Raw genomic sequence first — 23,280 nt, 5'->3', positions numbered from 1 at the left:
TAGCTGTGCAAAGAAGAGAGGCGAAAAGCAAAGCAGAAAAGGAAAGAGATAAGCATCTGAATGGAGAGTTCCAAAGAAGAGCAAGAAGAGATAAGAAAGCCTTCTTCAGTGATCAATGCAAAGAAATAGAGGAAAAGAACAGAATGGGAAAGACTAGAGATCTCTTCAAGAAAATTAGAGATACCAATGGAACATTTCATGCAAAGATGGGCTCGATAAAGGACAGAAATGGTATAGACCTAACAGAAGCAGAAGATATTAAGAAGAGGTGGCAGGAATACACAGAAGAACTGTACAAAAAAGATCTTCACGACCCAGATAATCATGATGATGTGGTCACTAATCTAGAGCCAGACATCTTGGAATGTGAAGTCAAGTGGGCCTTAGAAAACATCACTATGAACAAAGCTAGTGGAGGTGATGGCATTCCAGTTGAGCTATTTCAAATCCTGAAAGATGATGCTGTGAAAGTGCTGCACTCAACATGCCAGCAAATCTAGAAAACTCAGCAGTGGCCACAGGACTGGAAAAGGTCCGTTTTCATTCCAATCCCAAAGAAAGGCAATGCCAAAGAATGCTCAAACTACTGCACAATTGCACTCATCTCACATGCTAGTAAAGTAATGCTCAAAATTCTCCAAGCCAGACTTCAGCAATATGTGAACCGTGAACTCCCTGATGTTCAAGCTGGGTTTAGAAAAGGCAGAGAAACCAGAGATCAAATTGCCAACATCCGCTGGATCATGGAAAAAGCAAGAGAGTTCCAGAAAAACATTTATTTCTGCTTTATTAACTATGCCAAACCCTTTGACTGTGTGGATCACAATCAACTGTGGAAAATTCTGAAAGAGATGGCAATACCAGACCACCTGACTTGCCTCTTGAGAAATCTGTATGCAGGTCAGGAAGCAACAGTTAGAACTGGACATGGAACAGACTGGTTCCAAATAGGAAAATGAGTATGTCAAGGCTGTATATTGTCACCCTGCTTATTTAACTTCTATGCAGAGTACATCAGGAGAAACGCTGGACTGGAAGAAGCACAAGCTGGAATCAAGATTGCCGGGAGAAATATCAATAAGCTCAGATATGCAGATAACACCACCCTTATGGCAGAAAGTGAAGAGGAACTAAAAAGCCTCTGATGAAAGTGAAAGAGGAGAGTGAAAAAGTTGGCTTAAAGCTCAACATTCAGAAAATGAAGATCATGGTGTCCAGTCCCATCACTTCATGGGAAATAGATGGGGAAACAGTAGAAACAGTGTCAGACTTTATGTTTTGGGGCTCCAAAATCACTGCAGATGGTGACTGCAGCCATGAAATTAAAAGACGCTTACTCTTTGGAAGAGAAGTTATGACCAACCTAGATAGCATATTCAAAAGCAGAGATATTACTTTGCCGACCAAGGTCCATCTAGTCAAGGCTATGGTTTTTCCTGTGGTCATGTATGGATGTGAGAGTTCGACTGTGAAGAAGGCTGAGTGCCCAAGAATTGATGCTTTTGAACTGTGGTGTTGGAGAAGACTCTTGAGAGTCCCTGGGACTGCAGGGAGATCCAATCAGTCCATTCTGAAGGAGATCAACCCTGGGATTTCTTTGGGAGGAATGATGCTAAAGCTGAAGCTCCAGTACTTTGGCTACCTCATGCGAAGAGTTGACTCATTGGAAAAGACTCTGGTGCTGGGAGGGATTGGGGGCAGGAGGAGAAGGGGACGACCGAGGATGAGATGGCTGGATGGCATCATGGACTCGATGGATGTGAGTCTGAGTGAACTCCGGGAGATGGTGATGGACAGGGAGGCCTGGCATGCTGCGATTCATGGGGTCGCAGAGTCGGAGACGACTGAGCCACTAAACTGAGCTGAACTGTACTGAATTTAGTGACATTAATTATGTTTACAATGTTACATAGCCATTACCACTGTTTGTTTCTAGAACTTTTACATCAGCTCAAACAGAACCTCCTGTAGCTACAGAACCTCCTGTAGCTACTCCATCCTCCCTGCCCACTAGGCCATGGTTACCTCTATTTTACTTTCTGTATCTATGAATATGTCTATTCTAAGTAGTTTGTATATTTGTCCTTTTGTCTCTGGCTATTTCATTTAGTATAATGTTTTCAAGTTTCCATCTGCATATCCGAGGTTATTGATATTTCTCCTGGAAGTCTTTGATTCCAGCTTGTGGTTTATCCAGCCCAGCATTTCGTATGATGCAGAGTACATCAGAGTATTTATCTTTTAATGATTTTTATTCTTCTTCCTGCTGAGTCATACTCTACCCATGATATCTTTAATATAAACACTAAGTAAAAGGTTAAGCACTTATATTTATTTCCTACTGCTGCTAAAACAATTGCCAAAATCTTAGAAGCTTTAAACAACAAAAATTTCTTTTCATAAAACTTTGGAGGCCAAGACCTGAAATGAATCTCACTAGGCTAAAATCAAGATATTAGTAATACTGTGTTCTTTCTGTAGACTGTAGGGTAGAATTTGTTTTCTTTCCCTTTCCAGGCTTTAGAGACTGCCCACATTCCTTGACTTGTGGCCTCCTTCCATCTTCAAAGTCAACAAGAACTTAATAAATATGTCTCACATTACATCACTTTAATGCTGACTCTTCTGTCCCTTTTTTGTTTATACAGACCCTTTTTCCACTTGTAAGCTCCCCTCTACTTTTTTGGTGTGATGATTCACTGGCATGAGAAACTCAAAATGACCAGGTGACAGTATGAGTTTCCATGTTAATGGAACTTGTTGCATGGTTTGGTGGAAGCATTCCTCTGTGGTGGGTGGGTGTACTCAGTTGCTCAATCATGTCCAACTTTGCAACCCCATGGACTGTAGCCTGACAGGCTCTGCTGTCCAGGGAACTTTTCAGGGAAGCATACTAAAGCAGGTTGCCATTTTCTTCTACAGGGGATCTTCCCAACTCAGGGATTGAACCCACATCTCTTGTGCCCCCTGAATTGTAAGGCAGCTTCTTTACCACTGTGCCACCTGGGAAGCCTCTTGTGGTACAAAAACCTCTATATCCACAGAACCCAAAGGTGCAAGGATGAGAAGTAAAATGTTCACTAGGGGATTATTAGAAATAGTATTGAAAGGGAGCTAGTTTCATTTCCACCATTTAAATTTCAAACTCATAAACTCTGGTTGGCTATTAATTCAGAACACATTCTATAACATGAAGGACATCACTGTAGTCTAAAAAGTGTTGTCACTGAAACTATAACTGCAACTGAGTCTCCAAAATGCCAGACAAACATTCTGTCAGGCTAGGTGTTTTAGAGTAATGGGGATCAAGGTCAATCAGTCATTCAGTTCAGTCACTCAGTCATGTCTGACTCTTTATGATGCCATGGCTTACCTGTCCATCACCAACTCCTGGAATTTGCTCAAACTCATGTCCATCGAGTTGGTGATGCCATCCAACTATTTCATCATCTGTCATCCCCTTCTCCTGCCTTCAATCTTTCCCAGCATCAGAGTCTTTTCCAATGAGTCAGTCTTCACATCAGGTGGCCAAAGTATTGAAGCTTCAGCTTCAGCATCAGTCCTTCCAATGAATATTCAGGACTGATTTCCTATAGGATTGACTAGTTTGATCCCCTTTCAGTCCAGAGTCTCTTAGGAGTCTTCTCCAACACCACAGTTCAAAAGCATCAACTCCTCAGCACTCAGCCTTCTTTACAGTCCAACTCTCACATCCATATAAGACTATTGTAAAAAACATAGCTGTGACTAGATGGACCTTAGTTGGCAAAGTAATGTCTCTGCTTTTTAATATGCTATCTAGGTTGGTCATAGCTTTTCTTCCAAGAAGCAAGCATCTTTTAATTTCATGGCTGCAGTCACCGTCTGCAGTGATTTTGGAGCCCCCAAAATAAAATCTGTCACTGTTGTTTCCCCATCTATTTCCCATGAAGTGATGGGACCAGATGCCACGATCTTAGTTTGTTTGTTTGTTTGTTTCTTTGTTTGTTTTTTGATCTTAGTTTTTTGAATGTTGAGTTTAGAGCTAACGTTTTTACTCTCCCCTTTCACTTTCATCAAGAGGCTTTTTATTTCTTCTTTGCTTTCTGCCATAAAGGTGGTGTCATCTGCATATCTGAGGTTATTGATATTTCTCCCAGCAATCTTGATTCCAGCTTCTGCTTCATCCAACCCACCATTTCACATGATTTACTCTGCATATAAGTTAAACAAGTAGGGTGAGTAGCCTTGACATAACTCTTTCCACAATTTGGAACAAGTCCATTGTTCCATGCCCAGTTCTAATTGTTGTATCTTGACCTGCATACAGATTTTTCAGGAGGCAGGTAAGGTGGTCTGGTATTCCCATCTTTTGAAGAATTTTCCACAGTTTGTTGTGATCCACACAGTCAAAGACTTTGGCATAGTCAATAAAGCAGAAATAGATGTTTCTCTTGAACTCTCTTGCTTTTTCTATGATCCAGTGGATGTTGACAATTTGATTGCTTGTTCCTCTGCTTTTTCTAAATCCAGCTTGAACATCTGGAAGTTCTCAATTCACGTACTGTTGAAGCCTAGCTTGGAGAATTTTGAGCATTATTTTGTTACTGTGAGAGATGAGTACAATTGTGTGGTAGTTTGAACACTCTTTGGCATTGCCTTTCTTTGGGATTGGAATGAAAATGACTTTTCCAGTCCTGTGACCACGGATGAGTTTTCCAAATTTGCTGGCATATTGAGTGCAGCACTTTCACAGCATCATCTTTTAGGATTTGAAATAGCTCAACTGGAATTCCATCACCTCCACTAGCTTTGTTTGTAGTGATGCTTCCTAAGGCCCACTTGACTTCACATTCCTGGATGTCTGGCTCTAGGTGAGTGATCACACCATCATGATTATCTGGGTCATGAAGATCTTTTTTGTATAGTTCTGTGTCTTCTTGCCACCTCTTCTTAATATCTTCTGCTTCTGTTAGGTCCATACCATTTCTGTCCGTATTGCACCCATCTTTGCATGAAATGTCCCCTTCGTATCTCTAGTTTTCATGAAAAGATCTCTAGTCTTTCCCGTTCTATTGTTTTCCTCTATTTATTTACACTGATTATTTGGGAAGGCTTTTTTTGTCTCTCCTTGCTGTTCTTTGAAACTCTGCATTCAGATGGGTATATCTTCCTTTTCTCCTTTGCCTTTTGCTTCTCTTCTTTTCTTAGCAATGTTTAAGGCCTCCTCAGACAACCATCTTGCCTTTTTGCCTTTCTTTTTCTTGGCCATGGTTTAGAATACCGCCTCCTCTGTAGTGTCACAAACCTCTGCCCATAGTTCCTCAGGCATTTGGTCTGTCAGATCTAATCCCTTGAAAATATTTGTCACTTCCACTGTGTAATCGTAAAGGATTTGATTTAGGTCATACCTGAATAGTCTAGTGGATTTCCTTGCTTTCTTCAATTTAAATCTGAATTTTGCAATCAGGAGTTCATGATCTGAGCCCCAGTCAGCTCCTGGTCTTGTTTTTGCTGACTATATAGAGCTATCCAGGAGTATAAATTATCAATTCCAGTGAGAATCAAGTGTTAGCCCTTCTGTAATGAAAGTGTTCCAACTAACTGATATCCCACAAGAAACCTGGTTTCCTCAAGGAATGAGACTATCTCAGGGGATCAGTGTTGCTTTCTACTTTGACAAAGTGGACACTCAGCAGTCGTAGTAGCCAAATATAGTGAATAAAAATTCATGTTGTTTATCCCACGAATAACCTCCATTCCTGTTTCCATGGCCATTTTGTTCATGAGCCCATTGGACAAGAATAGTGGCTAGGGAAAAAAGACTGACTGAATAGGTCAACTTGCCCACTTGATTATTAATATTCTTCTCTGCTGAGATTGCTTTTTGTTGAGACTTAATATGGGATACGAATATCTTCACAGTTGGTGCTCAAGTATGAGGAGTCTGATCTCTTCCCCAACAATTTCCTAACCAAAAAACAATTTTCTTTCCTAATCCCTGACCATCCGGCCAAACCATCAGTTATTCTCCATCTGTAGATCTGTATCACTGGCCATCTTTCCTTCCAGGCATAGGATACAATTGGCATGATGCTTGAAGTTCTGTCCGCTATAAGTATTTCTCTTCTGAGCCACTCTTGGATGAGGTTCCATACATATATGGAACTTCCTATGGGTCACACTTTGCACTAGACCTCCTGAGACCTGCTAGGTCCTGAATTTACCAATAGAATTCTAACTAAGTGATGCTGTGTGACTTCCACGACAAGGCCTTGCAATTTCTCTCTGTCTATATCTCTCATACTTTGAAACCTAAATGCTGTGAAGAAACTCTAACTGAAAGTGTATGTAGAGGGAGAAGCCAGGCTATCACAGATGTTCCAACAATCCAAGGTGAAGACCCAGATAGTGTGTGAGGCCATATTAAATCACTCAACTCCATCTGATCTGGCAAATGACTAGGCCCAAGTACATGACTCCACACAAAAATAGAAGTTCTCTTTCAACCCACAGAAAATGGTTTGTGCTTTAAGTCATTAAATTTGAGAGTGGTTTGATACAGTAATATACAAATTTAATAAATACTGTTCAGATTTCAAACCATCATAAATTTTCTTGATACTCAATTTGAGGTTTTACTTAAGAATATTACATCTTCCTTTCAGAAAGAATATTATTTGTGTTGATATGGGCTGCACCATCTCCCACAGGCAATTGTGGTGGGCCTTCATATTGTGATACTGGTGTTAAGGATTACTTCAATTTGGCTTTATTTGATTTGACTTAATATAAGCAAAGGAGCAGATGGGGAACATTTTAAGAGTTATTAAGGGTTTGGGGAGGAATAAGGTATGAGGGGAAAGTTACCAAAGATAACTTTCCAGGATACAAGAATTGCTTGGAGTAGTTTGACTAAATTTGCACTAACATGAGAAGTAGATAAGGTTGGTAAATCAGTGGAATTACTACAGGAATAAGGAGGCTTTTGTAATGATAATAATAGATAATATTTGTTGAATGCTCTTCTGTGCCAGAAGCTGTTCTAAATGCTTTACAAATGTTAACTCATTTATTCCTAAATGTAGCTGTATGAAATAGTACTGTCATTCCCATATTTTAGATAAGAAACTGAGCACAGAAGTTAAGCAGCTTGTTCAGGATCAAGTACTTACACAGCTAGTATGTACTAACACTTGAGCCCAGACAATATCATTCCATGTTTAGTGTGCTTAACCACTAGGCTGTGTTTTGTCTTTCTCCTACATTACTCTAACTGTTCAAAAGTGATACAACCAAAGTTTTGGACATTTTGTTTACACTTCCTAGTAATAGAATTACCAATTTAAGGGTAAACCCCTGTGAGAATAATACCAGTATTACCTGGCTTGTGAAAGCAAACCGTGATCGGATAATATTTCTAAAAATCTTTCACAACAGTAAAATCTATCTCATGATTTTTACTCATTTTGCCCTTATTAGGCAAAAAGCTAATTAGAGGTAGGAAACCCAGTTTCAACAGTAAAATCCTATGTGTTTGAACCTTTAGAATGTCGCTGTATTCCAACACTTTAAACGTCTGATTAATATAAGAAGACAAGGGGAGCCACGTCAGATAGTGAGATATATTAATCCTAAAGAGGTAAGGACATTATATTTTTTATGATGTATAAATACCTTTATTTTTTATTCTTTTCAAGTGAAGTATAATTGCTTTACAATGTTGTATTAGTTTCTGTTGTACAATGAAGTGAATAAGCTATATGTATACATATATCTACTCCATCCTAGACCTTCCTCCCACCCCACCCCCCAACCCCACCCATCTAGGTCATCACAGAGCACTGAGCTGAGCTCCTTGTGGAGTACAGCAGGTTCCCACTAACTATCAATTTTACCCAAGATAGTGTATATACATCAATCCTAATCTCTTAATTCATCCCACCCTCCCATTCCCCCTGTGTTCACATATCTGTTCTCTACGTCTGCATCTCTACCTTTGCCCTGGAACTGGGTTAATCTGTACAACATTTCTAGATTCCACATATATCCGTTAATATATTTGTTTTAGTCTTTCTGACTTACTTCACTCTGTACAACAGACTCTAGTTCATTCACATCTCTACAAGTGACTCAATTCTGTTTCTTTTTATGGCTGAGTAATATTCTACTGTTTATATGTAGCATATCTTCTTTATCTATTCATCTATCATTGGACATTTAGGTTTCCATATCCTGGCTATTGTAAATAGTGCTTCAGTGAACATTGGATCACATGCGTCATTTTGAATTATAGTTTTCTCAGAGTATATGCCCTGTAGTGGGACTGTTGGGTCATATGATTGTTCTTTTTCAGCTCTTTACGTTGGAGCATTTTAAGTTTCCACACTGTTCTCCACAGTGGCTATATCAATTTACATTCCCATCAGCAGTGCAAGAGGGCTCCCTTTTCTCCACATCCTCTCCAGCATTTATTGTTTGTAGATTTTTTTGATGATGGCCATTCTGACCAGTATAAAATGATACTTCATTGTACTTTTGATTTGCATTTCTCTAATAATTAGCAATGTTGAGCATCTTTTTATGTGCCTTTGTCATCAGTTTCTCATCTTTGGAGACATGTCTGTTTAAGTTTTCCACTCATTTTTTTGATTGGGTGTTATTTTTTTTTTGTTCCATCAGCTGTTTGTATATTTTGGAGATTTATTCTTCATTCATCACTTTGTTTGCAAATATTTTCTCACATTCTGAGGATTGTCTTTTCATCTCATTTATGGTTTTCTTTGTGTGCAAAAGCTTTTAAGTCCCATTAAAAAAATTTTTTTTTCCTAACTCAAGGAGGTGGGTCAAAAAAATCCTGCCTTTGCACTATTGGGGGGAATGTAACACTTTGGCCACCTGATGTGAAGAACTGACTCATTGGAAAAGACCCTGTTGCTGAGAAGGATTGAAGGCAGGAGGAGAATGGGACAATAGAGTGTGATATGGTTGGATGGCATCACCAACTCAATGGATATGAGTTTGAGCAGGCTCTGGGAGTTGGTGATAACAGGAAGCCTGGTGTGCTTCAGTCCATGGGGTTGCAAAGAGTTGGACACAACTGAGTGTCTGAACTGAACTGAAATTCATACAGCCACTATGGAGAACAGTATCAGTTCAGTCACGCAGTCATGTCTGACCTTGAGTCCTCATGAACCTTAGCATGCCAGGCCTCCCTGTCCATCACCAACTCCCAGAGTTTACCCAAACTCATGTCCATTGAGTCGGTGATGCCATCCAACCATCTCATCCTCTGTTGTCCCCTTCTCCTCTTGCCTTCAATCTTTCCCAGCATGAGGGTCTTTTCAAATGAGTCAGCTCTTCACATCAGGTGACCAAAATATTCGAGTTTCAGGAGAACAGTATGGAGATTCCTTAAAAAACTAGGAATAAAACTACCATGGGTGTTTGAGTGCTCAGTCACTTCAGTCTTGTCCAACTCTTTGTGACACTATGGACTGTAGCCCTCTGGCCTCCTCTGTTCATGGGGATTCTCCAGGCAAGAATACTGGAGTGGTTTGCCATTTCCCCTTTCAGGGGATCTTTCTGACCCAGGAGTCAAACCCACATCTCCTTCCTGCCAATGCAGGAGACATTGGAAGGCAGGTTGTGCAGTTGTGCCACCTGGGAAGCCCTCAAGAGTATCATATGACCCAACAATCCCACTACTGAGAAAACCATAATTGAAAATGATGCATGTACCCCAATGTTCATTGCAGCAATATTACAATAGATAGAACAGGGAGGCAACCTGGATGTCCAAGGACAGATAAATAGATAAAGAAGCTGTGGTATATACATACAATGGAATATTACTCAGCCATAAAAAGGAATGCATTTGAGTCAGTTCTAATGAGGTGGATGAATCTAGAGCCTATTATACAGAGTGAAATAAGTCAGAAAGAGAAAAAATATATATAGTATATTGACACATATATATGGAATTTAGAAAGATGGTACTGATGAACCTATTTGTAGGGCAGCAATGGCCAGGAGAAATATCAATAACCTCAGATATGCTGATGACACCACCCTTATGACAGAAAGTGAAGAGGAACTAAAAAGCCTCTTGATGAAAGTGAAAGAGGAGAGCAAAAAAGTTGGCTTAAAGCTCAACATTCAGAAAATGAAGATCATGGCATCTGGTCCCATCACTTCATGGGAAATAGATGGGGAAACAGTGGAAACAGTGTCAGATTTTATTTTGGGGGGCTCCAAAATCACTGCATATGGTGATTGCAGCCATGAAATTAAAAGACGCTTACTCCTTGGAAGAAAAGTTATGACCAATCTAGACAGCATATTGAAAAGCAGAGACATTACTTTGCCAACAAAGGCCCATCTAGTCCAGGCTATGGTTTTTCCAGTAGTCATGTATGGATGTGAGAGTTGGACTGTGAAGAAAGATGAGCACCAAAGAATTGATGCTTTTGGACTGTGGTGTTGGAGAAGATTCTTGAGAGTCCCTTGGACTGCAAGGAGATCCAACCAGTCCATTCTGAAGGAGATCAGCTCTGGGACTTCTTTGGAAGGAATGATGCTAAAGCTGAAACTCCAGTACTTTGGCCACTTCATGTGAAGAGTTGACTCATTGGAAAAGACTCTGATGCTGGGAGGGATTGGGGGCAGGAGGAGAAGGGGACGACAGAGGATGAGATGGCTGGATGACATCACCAACTTGATGGACATGAGTTTGAGTGAACTCCAGGAGATGGTGATAGACAGGGAAGGCTGGTGTGCTGTGATTCATGGGGTTGCAAAGAATTGGACACGACTTAGCGACTGAACTGAACTAATGGCAACACAGACATTGAGAACAGACTTGTAGACACAGGAGAGGGAAGGAGAGGGTGGGACAAATGGAGAGAGTAACATGAAAACATGCACTACCATATGTAAAATAGATAGCCAGTGGGAATTTGCTGTATAACACAGGGACTCAAACCAGGCCTCTGAAAACCTAGAGGAGTGGGTCAGATGGGGTGGGAGATGGGAGGGAAGTTCAAGAGGGAGGGAACATAGGTATACCTATGGCTGATTCATGTTGATATATGGCAGAAATCAACAAAATATTGTAAAGTAATAATCATTATTCTTTAATTAAAAATAAATAAATTAAAAGGTTAAATATATATATACATATATATATATTTTAAAAAAAGATCTTGCTGTGGTTTATGTCACAGAATGGTTTTCCTATTTTCCTCTAACAGTTTTATAGTATCTAGTCTTACATTTAGGTCTTTAATCCATTTTGAGTTTATTTTCCTGTATGGTGTTAGGTAGTGTTCTACTTTCATCCTTTTATATGTTGCTGTCCAGTTTTTCCAACACCATGTATTGAAGAGGCTATCTTTTCTTCATTGTATATCATTGCTTCCTTTGTTGTAGATTATGTGACCATATGTGTGCAGGTTTATCTCTGGGCTTTCTATTTTGGGCCATTGATCTATATTTCTGTTTTTGTGCCTATACTATACAGTCTTGATTACTGTAGAAATTATTATATTAGAAAGCTAATATAGTCTGAAGTCAGGGAGCCTGATTCCTCAAGTTCCATATTTCTTTCTCAATATTGATTTGACTTTCAGGATCTTTTGTGTTTCCATAGAAAATGTAAAAATTTTTCTTCCAACTGTGTGAAGAATGCCATTGGTAATTTGATAGGGAATGCACTGAATCTGTAGCTTGCTTTGGGTAGTATAGTCATTTTCACAATATTGGTTTTGCCAAACCAAGAACATAGTATGTCTCTTCATCTGTTTGTGTATCTTTGATTTCTTTCATTTATGTTTTATAATTTTCTGAGCAGAGGCCTTTTGCCTCTTATGGTAGGTATCAGTTCATTTTAGTTCAGTCACTCAGTCGTGTCCAACTCTTTGTGATCCCATGGACTGCAGCATGCCTGGCTTCCCTGTCCATCACCAACTCCCAAAGCCTGCTCAAACTCATGTCCATCGAGTCAGTGATGCCATCCAACCATCTCATCCTTTGTCACCCCCTTCTCCTCCTGCCTTTAATCTTTTCCAGCATGAGGGTCGTTTCCAGTGAGTCAGTTCTTTGCATCAGATGACCAAAATATTGGAGTTTCAGCTTCAGCATCACTCCTTCCAATGAATATTCAGGACTGATTTCCTTTAGAATTGACCTGTTTGATTTCCTTCCAGTCCAGGGGACTCTCAAGAATCTTCTCCAACACCATAGTTCAAAAGCATCAATTCTTTGGAGCTCAGCTTTCTTTATGGTCCAACTGATGTCCATATATGACTACCAGAAAAACCATAGCTTTGACTAGACCTTTGTTGGCAAACCTAGCTATTTTATGCTTTTTGTTGTGATGGTAAATGGAATTGTTTCATTAATTTCTCTTTATGATCTTTTGTTGTTAGTATATAGGAATGCAAGAGATTTCTGTGTATTAATTTTGTAGCTTGCAAATTTACTGAATTCATTGATGAGCTCTAGTAGTTTTCCAGCAGAAAGATGGCAGAATAGAAGGACATGAGCTCATCTTCTCCTGCAAGAACTCCAAAATTACAACTCGCTGCTGAACAACCATTGACAAAAAAATGTAGAACACCACCATAAAAGGATATTCCACGTGCAAGGGCAAAGGAGAAGCTCCAATAAGACAGTAGGAGGGGTGAAATCCCATTTAGAATCAAACCCCATACCCGCCAGAAACATTTGGAGGGCTCAAACAAAACCTTATGTGCACCAGGGCCCAGAGGTCCCACAGAGACTGAGTCAGACCTACCTTTGAGTGTTTGAGTGCTTCCTGTGAAGGTACAGGTCAGCAGTGGCCTGCCACAGGGACAGGGGCACTGGCTGCAGAAGACCTGGGACATGCAGTGTTACCCACCATAGAGCCTCTGAGCAGATGACCCACAATCTGCAGAACTATTATACCAAAGAAATTCTCACACTGTTGAGAAAGTTGTAGGACCCACAACAGATTTCCCAACCTGGGGATCTGGCAAAGGGACTGAGAACCCCCAGGGAATTTGACTTCGGAGGCCAGTGGGATTTGATTACAGAACTTCCACAGGACTGGGGAAACCTACTCTTGGAGGGCACAAACAAAACCTAGTGTGCACTAGGAGAAAGGAGCAGTGTCCACACAAGAGACTGAGTCATACTTGCCTGTGAGTGTGCAGGAGTTTCCAGTGGAGGCTGGGTCAAAAGTTTGGCCTCAGGCCAAAAAACAGGGAGGGAAAATAGCCCCACCAATCAAGAGAAAAATCAATAGAAAATTAAATTAAAGATTTACTGAGCATGGTCCCATCAGAACAAATCCCAGTTTTACCCACAGTCAGTCTCTCCCATCAGGGAAGCTTCCATAAGCCTCTTATCATTATTCAGAAAAGGCAGACAGAAAGAAAACCACAATCACGTAAAATTAACCAAACTAATCACATGGACCACAACCTTGTCTAACTCAATGAAACCATGAGCCATGCCATGTAGGGCCACCCAAGACGGATGGGTCATGATGGAGAGTTTTGACAAAACATGGTCCACTGGAAGGAGAATGGGAATGGCAAACCATTTTGTATTCTTGCCTTGAGAACCCCATTAATAGTATGAAAAGGCAAAAAGATAGAACACTGAAAGATGAACTACCCAGGTTGATAGGTACCCAATAAGCTACTGGAGAAGAGTGGAGAAATAACTCCAGAAAGAATGAAGAGACGGAGCCAAAGTGAAAACAACATCTAGTTGTGGACATGACTGGTGATGGAAGTAAAGTCCGATGCTGTAAAGAAGAATATTGCATAAGAAGCTGGAATATTAGGTCCATGAATCAAGGCAAATTGGAAGTGGTCAAACAGGAGATAGCAAGAGTAAACAATGACATTTTAGGAATTAGTGAACTAAAATGGACTGGAATGGGTGAATTTAATTCAGATGACCATAACATCTACTACTGTGGTCAAGAATTCCTTAGAAGAAATGGAATAACCCTCATAGTCAACAAAAGAGTCCGAATTGCAGTACTTGGTTGCAATCTCAAAAAAGAAAGAATGATTTCTGTTCATTTCCAATGCAAACCATTCAGTATCACAGTAATCCAAGTCTATGCCACTTGGATTCAGCAATCACTAATGCTGAAGAAGCTGAAGTTGAAAAAAAAACAAAGAAGCTGAAGTTGAATGGTTCTATAATGACCTACAAGACCTTCTAGAACTAACACCAAAAAAATAATGTCATTGTAGAGGACTGGAATGCAAAAGTAGGAAGTCAAGAGATACCTGGAGTAACAGACAAGTTTAGCCTTGGAGTAAAAATGAAGCAGGGCAAAGGCTAACAAGAGTTTTGCTAAGAGAACACACTGGTCCTAGCAAACACCCTCTTCCAACAACACAAGAGATGATTCTACACATGGACATCACCAGATGGTCAATACTGAAATCAGATTGATTATATTCTTTGCAGTCAGAGATGGAGAAACTCTATACAATCAGCAAAAACAAGACAAGGAGCTGACTGTGGCTCAGATCATAAACTCCTTATTGCCAAATTCAGGCTTAAATTGAAGAAAGTAGGGAAAACCAATAGACTATTCAGGTATGAAAGTGATGTTGCTCAGTCGTGTCTGGCTCTTCACGACCCCACGGACTGTAGCCTACCACGCTCTTCCATCTATGGGATTTTCCAGGCAAGGGTACTGGAGTGGGACCTAAATCAAATCCCGTATGATTATACAGTGGAAGTGACAAATAGATTCAAGGGATTAGATATGATAAACAGATGCCTGAAGAACTATGGGCAGAGGTTCATGACATTGTATAGGAGGCAGTGATCAAAACCATCCCCAAGGAAAAGAAATGCAAAAAGGCAAAATGGTTTTCTGAGGAGGTCTTACAAATAGCTAAAAATGAAGAGAAGCTAAAGGCAAAGGATAAAAGGAAAGATATACCCATTTGAATGCAGAGTTCCAAAGAACAGCAAGGAGAGATAAGAAAGCTTCTTCAGTAATCAATAAAAAGAAATAGAGGAAAACAATAGAATGGGAAAGACTAGAGATCTTTTCATGAAAATTAAAGATACCAAGGGAATATTTCATGCAAAGATGGGCACAATAAAGGACAGAAATGGTATGGACCTAACAGAAGCAGAAGATATTAAGAAGAGGTGGCAAGAATACACAGAAGAACTATGCAAAAAATATCTTCATGACCCAGATAACCACGATGGTGTGATCACCCATCTAGAGCCAGATGTCCTGGAGTGTGAAGTTAAGTGGGCCTTAGGAAGCATCACTACAAACAAAGCTAGTGGAGGTGATGGAATTCCAGCTGACCTATTCAAATTCTAGAAGATGATGCTGTGAACGTGCTGCACTCAATATGCCAGCAAATTTGGAAAACTCATCCGAGGTCACAGGACTGGAAAAGTCATTTTTCATTTCAATCCCAAAGAAAGGCAATGCCAAAGAGTGTTCAAACTACTGCACAATTGCACTCATCTCACACACTAACAAAATAATGCTCAAAATTCTCTAAGCTAGGCTTCAACAGTATGTGAACTGAGAACTTCCAGATGTTCAAGCTGGATTTAGAAGAGGCAGAGGAACCAGAGATCAAATTGTCAACATCCACTGGATCATAGAAAAAGCAAGAGAGTTCCAGAAAAACATATATTCCTGTTTTATTGACTATGCCAAAGACTTTGACTGTATGGATCACAACAATCTGTGGAAAATTCTTCAAGAGATGGGAATACCAGCCCACCTTCCTGCTTCCTGAAAAATCTGTATGCAGGTCAAGAAACAACAGTTAGAACCAGGACTTGATTCAAATTGTGAAAGGAGTATGTCAAGGCTGTATATTGTCACCCTGCTTACTTAACTTATATGCAGAGTACATCATGGAAAATGCCAGGCTGGATGAAGCACATGCTGGAATCAAGATTGCTGGGAGAAATATCAATAACCGCAGATATGCAGATGACACCACCCTTATGGCAGTACGTGAAGAAGAACTAAAGAGCCTCTTGATGAAAGTGAAAGAGGAGAGTGAAAAAGCTGGGTCTAAACTCAACATTTAGAAAACTAAGATCATGGCATCTGGTCCCATCACTTCATGGCAAATAGATGGGGAAACAATGGAAGCAGTGACAGAGTTTATTTTTCTTGACTCCAAAAGCACTGCAGACAGTGACTGCAGCCATGAAATTAAAAGACACTTGCTCCTTGGAAGAAAAGCTGTGACTACCCTAGACAGCATATTAAAAAGCAGAGACATTACTTTGCCAAGAAAGGTTCATCTAGTCAAATCTATGGTTTCCAGTAGTCTTGTATGGATGTGAGAGTTGGACCATGAAGAAAGCTGAGCACTGAAGAATTGATGCTTTTGAGCTGTGATGTTGGAGAAGACTCTTGAGAGTTCCTTGGACTTCAAGGAGATCCAACCAGTCAATCCCAAAGGAAATCCGTCCTGAATATTCACTGGAAAGACTGATGCTGAACCTGAAGCTCCGATACTTTGGCCACCTGATGCAAAGACTAACTCATTGGAAAAGATCCTGATGCTGGGAAAGATGGAAGGCAGGAGGCGAAGGGGATGACAGAAGATGAGATGGTTGGATGGCATCACCAACTGGATGGACATGAGTCTGAGAAAACTCCGGGAGTTGGTGATGGACAGGGAAGCCTGGTATGCTGCCGTCCCTGGGGTCGTAAAGATTCAGACGTGACTGAGCAACTGAACTGAACTGAGCTGAGTAGTTTTCTGGTGGTATCTTTAGGATTTTCCAGGTGTCATATTATGTCATCTGCAACAGTGACAATTACTTCTTCTCCAGTTTGGATTACTTTTATTTCTTTTCTTCTCCAATTGCCATGGTTTGGGCTTCTAAAATTATTTTTTTTTAAAGTTCAAGGGTCTATATCCTTTTCTTGTTCCTGATATAAAGGAAATGCTTTCAGTTTTCACCAGTTAGAATGTTGTTAGTTGTGGGTTTGTTGTATATGGCCTTTATTATTTTGAGGTAGTTTCCCTCTATGCCCATTTTCTGGAGAATTTTTATGATAAATGGGTGTTAAATTTTGTCAAAAGTATCATCTGCATCTCTTGAGATGATCATATTGTTTTTAATCTTTGCTTTTTAATATGGTATATCACATTGATTGATTTGCATATATTGAAGAATCATCACATCCCTTGGATAAATCCCACTTGATCTTGGTATACTATGCTTTTAATGTGCTGCAGGATTCTGTTTACTAGTATTATGTTGGGGATTTTTGCATCTATGTTAGTTAATGTTATTGGTCTATAATTTTCCTTTTTTTTGTGATATGTTTGTCTGCTTTTGTTATGAGGGTGATAGTGATAATGGCCTTATGGAATGAGTTTGGGAGTTTTTCTCCCTTTGTTGTTTTTTTGGAAGACTCTGAGTAGGATAGGTGTTAGCTTTTCTCTAAAAGTTTGATAGCATTTTCCAGTGAAGCTATTTGTTCCTAGACTTTTGTTTGTTGGAAGAGTTTTAATTATAGTTTTAATTTCATTACTTGTGATTGGTCTGTTAATATTTTCTAATTCTTCCTGGTTCAGTCTTTGAAAATTGTACCTTTCCAAAAATTTGTTCATTTCTTCCAGGCTGTCAATTTTATTGGTATATAGTTGTTTGTAGTAGTCTCTTGTGATCCTTTGTATTTCTGCAAAGGATTCACTTGTAGTTTCTCCTTTTTCATTTCTAATTTTGTTGATTTGAGCCCTGTCCCTTTTTTGAAGAAGAAGAACTACAATTCTGATAGTGTGGGATATCTCATTGTGGATTTGACTTGCATTTCTGTAATGATTAGCAATGTTGAGCACCTTTTCTTTTACATATAAAAGAGCTAGAAAAAGAAAAACAAAACCCAAAATTAATAGAAGGAATGAAATCATGAAGATCAGAGCAGAAATTAGTGAAATAGAAACAACAACAAAAAAAAAAACCAGCAAAGATTAATGAAACTAACAGGTGGTACTTTGAAAAAAAACTAAGCTGATGACACATTATCCAGACACATCAAGAGAAAAAGAGAGCTCTTTAAGGTCAATGTTTTCTAACTGATCTTCTGTCTGAATGATCTGTCCATTCTTGAAAATGGAGTATTAAAGTCCCCTATTATTAATGTGTTACTGACCATTTCCCTCTTTATATCCATTAATGTTTGCTTTATATACTTAAGTGTTCCTTTATTGAGTGTATTTATATTTACAATTGTTTTATATTCTTTTTGGATGGATCCTTTTTATCATTATGAATTGTCCTTCTTTGTCTTGATGCAGTCTTTGTTTTAAGGTCTATTTAGTCTGATATAAGTATTCCTACCTGACTTTCTTTTGATTTCCATTGCACATTTCTTTTTCCATCCCCTCTCTTTCAGTCTGGATGTCTCTAGATCTTAAGTGGATCTATTGTAGAGCCTTGTTTTGTATCCATTTTGTATCTGCCACCCTATGTCTTTTGATTGGATCATTTAGTCCATTTTCATTTAAAGTAATTACTCATAAGTATGTTGTTATTACCATTTGTTAATTATTTTCTGATTCTTTTTAGAGTTCTTTTTTTTTTCCTTTCTTCTTTTGCTCTAATCCCTTGTGATATAATGGCTATCTTTATGTTATTTTGGGTTCCTTTCTCCTTTTTTGTTTGTGTATCTATTATAAGTTTTTGGCTTGTGATTACCATGAAGTGTGCATGTGTGTCTATACACACACACATTTATATATAGATAGATAGATCTCTTAAGTTTGAAAGCATTTTAACAACCCTGAATTTGTACTTCTTACTCCCTTATGTTTAATGTTTTTGATATATTTTACAGCTTTTTTTTTTACATTCCTTAACTCCTTAGTGTTAATTGAGATATTTTGCCACTTTTGTCTTTTATCCTCCCTACTACCTAGTAGCAGTTGATCTACTACCTTTACTATGCATTTATCTTTAAGAATGAGATTTTTCCTTTCATAATTTTTATACTTCTTTCATAGCTTTTATATTTCTAGTTTTTCCTTAGAAGAGTCCTTCTAACATTTATTGTGAAGTTGGTTTAGTGATGCCAAACCTCTTTAGCTTTTGCTTGCCTGTAAACCTCTGTATCTACTCAAAATTTGAATGATAGCATTGCCAGGTGGAGTAATCTTGGTTATAGATTTTTTCCTTTTATCACTTTGAATATATTGTGCCACACCCTTCTGGCCTACAGAGTTTCTGCTGAACAGTCAGCTGGTAGTTTTATGGGCAATCCCTTTCATGTAACTAGCTATTTTTCCCTTCCTGCTTTTAAGGTTCCCTTTTATCCTTAATTTTTGCTATTTTAATTAAAATGTATCTTGTAGTGGACCTCTTAGAGTTTATCTCATTTTGGCCTGTCTATCTGGTCCCATCACTTCATGGGAAATAGATGGGGAAACAGTGGAAATGGTGTCAGATTTTATTTTCTGGGGCTCCAAAATCACTGCAGCTGGTGACTGCAGCCATGAAATTAAAAGATGCATACTCCTTGGAAGGAAAGTTATGACCAACCTAGACAGCATATTCAAAAGCAGAGACATTACTTTGCCAACAGAGGTCTGTCTAGTCAAGCTATGGTTTTTCCAGTGGTCATGCATGGATGTGAGAGTTGGACTATGAAGAAGGCTAAGCGCCGAAGAATTGATGCTTTTGAACTGTGGTGTTGGAGGATACTCTTGAGAGTCCCTTGGACTGCAAGGAGGTCCAACCAGTCCATTCTGAAGGAGATCAGCCCTGGGATTTCTTTGGAAGGAATGATGCTAAAGCTGAAACTCCAGTACTTTGGCCACCTCATGCGAAGAGTTGACTCATTGCAAAAGACTCTGATGCTGGGAGGGATTGGGGGCAGGAGGAGAAGGGGACGACAGAGGATGAGATGGCTGGATGGCATCACTGACTTGATGGACATGAGTCTGAGTGAACTCCGGGAGATGGTGATGGACAGGGAGGCCTGGCGTGCTGCAATTCAAGGGGTTGCAAAGAGTCGGACACGACTGAGCGACTGAACTGAACTGAACTGATGCTTCCTGAAACTTGATGTCTGTCTCTTTCCCCAGGTTAGGGAATTTTTTTTACCTATTACTTCTTTAAATAAATTCTCTGCCAATTTCTCTCCTTCATCTCCTTCTGGGATCCCTATAATGCAAGTGTGAGTATGCTTCATGTTGTCCCAGAGATCTCCTAAGCCATCCTTATTTAATTTTTTTTCCTTTTTCTCTGCTCAGCTTGGGTGATTTCCACTACCTTGTCTTCCTTAAATGTTTGGTTGAATTACCCATGAACTCATATAGGCATGGTGTTTTCTACTTTGAAAGGTTAATTAATGATTCAGTTTCTTTAATAGATATTGATCTATTCAGATTGTCTATTTCTCCTTATGTGAGTTTTGATAGGCTGTGTCTTTCAAGGAATCAATCCATTTAGTTTAGGTTATCAAATTTTGGGGCATAGAGTTGTTCATATTTGTTCATTATCCTTTTAGTGTCCATGGAATCAGTAGTGATGGCCCATCTTTCATTTCTGATATTAGTATTTTATATACTCTATCTCTCTCACTGCTGCTGCCCAGCATCACAGGACAGAGTGAGTATCATACAGTGTATTACTAACCTGGAGAAAGATCAAAATTCAAAATTAGTACTATGGTTTCTACTGAATGTGTATCACTTTTGCACCCATCATAATGATGAAAAATTGTAAGTCAAACCATCATAAATCAGGGAACATGTGTGTGTGCATGTATTTAATTTTTTAGTTAGAAAATTATGCAGAACTGATGTCTTTCAGGCTGAACAATTTAAGATAACATCTATTTTTTCATCTAACTTAATATAATCAGAAGACAGGTTGGGGACCAAGATTTTTTTTCTCTATTTTCCATTTGATGTGGGGAACTAAATTTTAGAAGACCAATTATATACACTTCTTACAAAATTTAAACATGGATTTTTTATTTAAAATCAAAAGCTAGCTAGGAAAGGTCAGCTGGTATTAAACTCAGATTCACTAGTCACATTTTTTTCTCTGAATCTACCTAGAGTGGAAGTGAAAGTCGCTCAGTGGAGTCTGACTCTTTGTGACCCCATAGACTATACAGTCCATGGAATTCTCCAGGGCAGAATACTGGAATAGGTAGCCTTTTCCTTCTCCAGGGGATCTGCCCAACCTAGAAGATAATATTTACTATGAAAATCATATATTTAAGGTGTTTAAAAAAACACTTCTGTTTTATGACTATAAATCACCTGGCACTTAAACTTTTATATTACATACACAGGAAACATAGTTTGGTATCATTTTCCTAGTTATCATGTAAATTGTTTTATTTATTGAGTATCTATAAAAAAATAAATTCTGAAACTTTCTAATTTAAAATTAACTATTTGAGGTTTATTCACTTCATCTATTTCAGAAGTAATCAATATTCAGTAGCTATTTAATATAATAGAGTGAGAAATTATGAACTGATATATAGAATGTTGAAGACTAATTTTTTTTTATAGGCAGAACTTCTAGATGCTGCTGCTGGTATTAATGTACGATTCAGATTAGGTGGTGTAAGTATGAATACATTCTTACTTAGTATTATTAAAGCATATTTATATGAAATTTAAAAGATGTAATTTTTAAAAACGTAGACCATTTTCCTAATTATATTGATATGGTTCTTTTAATTTTTCCATCTACAGGTTAAATTTCCACCTGCAATATACTATAAAATTTTCACTCACAGACATATAGAAGATCTGTGTGCTAATAGCCCTAGAGACTACACGAAACTTCCAGCAAAACATACATCTCATATTAAAAGTGATGTTCTTCAGGAAGAGGATTACAGTGGCTGGTATCGTCGTATAGAGAACAATGGCTGGAGGCCTGTTTGTGAGACAGTAAGAACAGATAAATATTAATAATTTTTTATGTTATATGCTTAGAAACCTATCTGTCTTTCTGAAAGTTAATTTTCAGATTTTTAAAAATAATAAATTCTAATAATTTAACTGATAAAATTTGCTTAACTACTCAGGGGTGACTAGTATACTTCAAGATTCAACAATATATCTTTTTTTAACATCTACTTCTGCTTTTAATAATCAGCTTTGAGTCTAGACCACCTTTAGATACTCTCTGGCACTCAGCAATTACCTATCTTTATAATAAAGCAAATCTGAAGATGTTATTGACTCTAATTAATCCTTGGACAAGAAGTGGGTGTCCTTGAGACTAATATCCCATTTTCTCTACCGAGCTTGTAACAGCAGACCCTAGTAGGAAATCACTTGGGTTTTCATGGTGTTGGAAAATATAACATGTATTTGTATGAACTGAATAGAATGATTTTAAATATACATGATTTCTAATGCATATATGTGATTTGAGAATTTTTATATAAACATGTTTGTTTAATCTCCTCTTTGTGGAAATATTTTTTATCCAAGGATATTTGTAAACTTATGTTTTAAAAGTTAACATTATCTGGTTTTATAGTTCTGGATGTTTGTTTATATGGCTCAAGTATCTTCACTCAATTCCCTCAATCTCTGATATACAGATTGTAGAATGTGGTATATTGGATATACTAAGTATGAAAAATGATCAAAGTGTGAATTCATTCATTCAGTCAACAAATTTTACTGCATACCAGTCAGATGTATGGCATTTTACTAGATTCTTAAGAAGCAAAGGTAAATAAAAATATTCCTCTGCTCAAGAAGTTTGCCTTTTAATTAAGGAGAGAGTCAAGTAAACAGGATATTTCAGTACAGTGTTTTAATAGGGCAAATTCAGAGTGTTGTGAGGGATAAACTCTCCTCTTTGTTATTTAATGTGTATGTGGTGAGGGAGGAGGAATGAACTGAAAATAGGAAAACAAGCAACCAGCTAGTATAAAGCATCATACAGGGGAAATCACGAAGTCTTAGGATACAATGGTGAAACTTCTGTATTCTTGGAAGGTGCCCATATTCCTTGAGAATTTGTTGTTATTGTTCAGTTGCTAAATTGTGTCCAACTCTTTGTGACCCCATGAACTGCAGCATGCCAGGCTTCCCTATCCTTCACTATCTCCCTGAGTTTGCTCAAACTCATGCCCATTGAGTCAGTGATGCCATCTGACCATCTCATCCTCTGTCATTGTCTTCTCCTCTTGCCCTCAATCTTTCCCAGCATCAGGGTCTTTTCTTTTCCAGGGAGTTGGCTCTTCCCATCAGGTGGCCAAAGTACTGAGGATTAGAGTCTTCAAAAGTCAGTAGC

The 23,280-nt window shown here is 38.6% G+C and overlaps 1 protein-coding gene across 2 annotated transcripts in view; it reads left to right on the top strand.

Moving 5' to 3' along the window:
* The window catches only part of C15H11orf65 (chromosome 15 C11orf65 homolog), a 120,298-nt gene that overhangs the window by 52,917 nt on the left and 44,101 nt on the right, over positions 1–23,280 (top strand). For both annotated transcript variants that reach the window (XM_069554956.1, XM_069554955.1), the window contains exons 3-5: positions 7,529–7,621; positions 21,531–21,584; positions 21,717–21,917. In XM_069554956.1, the coding sequence (XP_069411057.1) occupies positions 7,529–7,621; positions 21,531–21,584; positions 21,717–21,917 (348 nt within the window). The remainder of the gene's footprint in view (positions 1–7,528; positions 7,622–21,530; positions 21,585–21,716; positions 21,918–23,280) is intronic.

Source organism: Ovis canadensis, chromosome 15, assembly GCF_042477335.2.
Source record: "Ovis canadensis isolate MfBH-ARS-UI-01 breed Bighorn chromosome 15, ARS-UI_OviCan_v2, whole genome shotgun sequence".
In the NCBI taxonomy this organism is placed as follows: Eukaryota; Metazoa; Chordata; class Mammalia; order Artiodactyla; family Bovidae; genus Ovis; species Ovis canadensis.
Note: the sequence above shows the minus strand (reverse complement) of the source record. Positions and strands in the feature narration are given on the sequence as shown.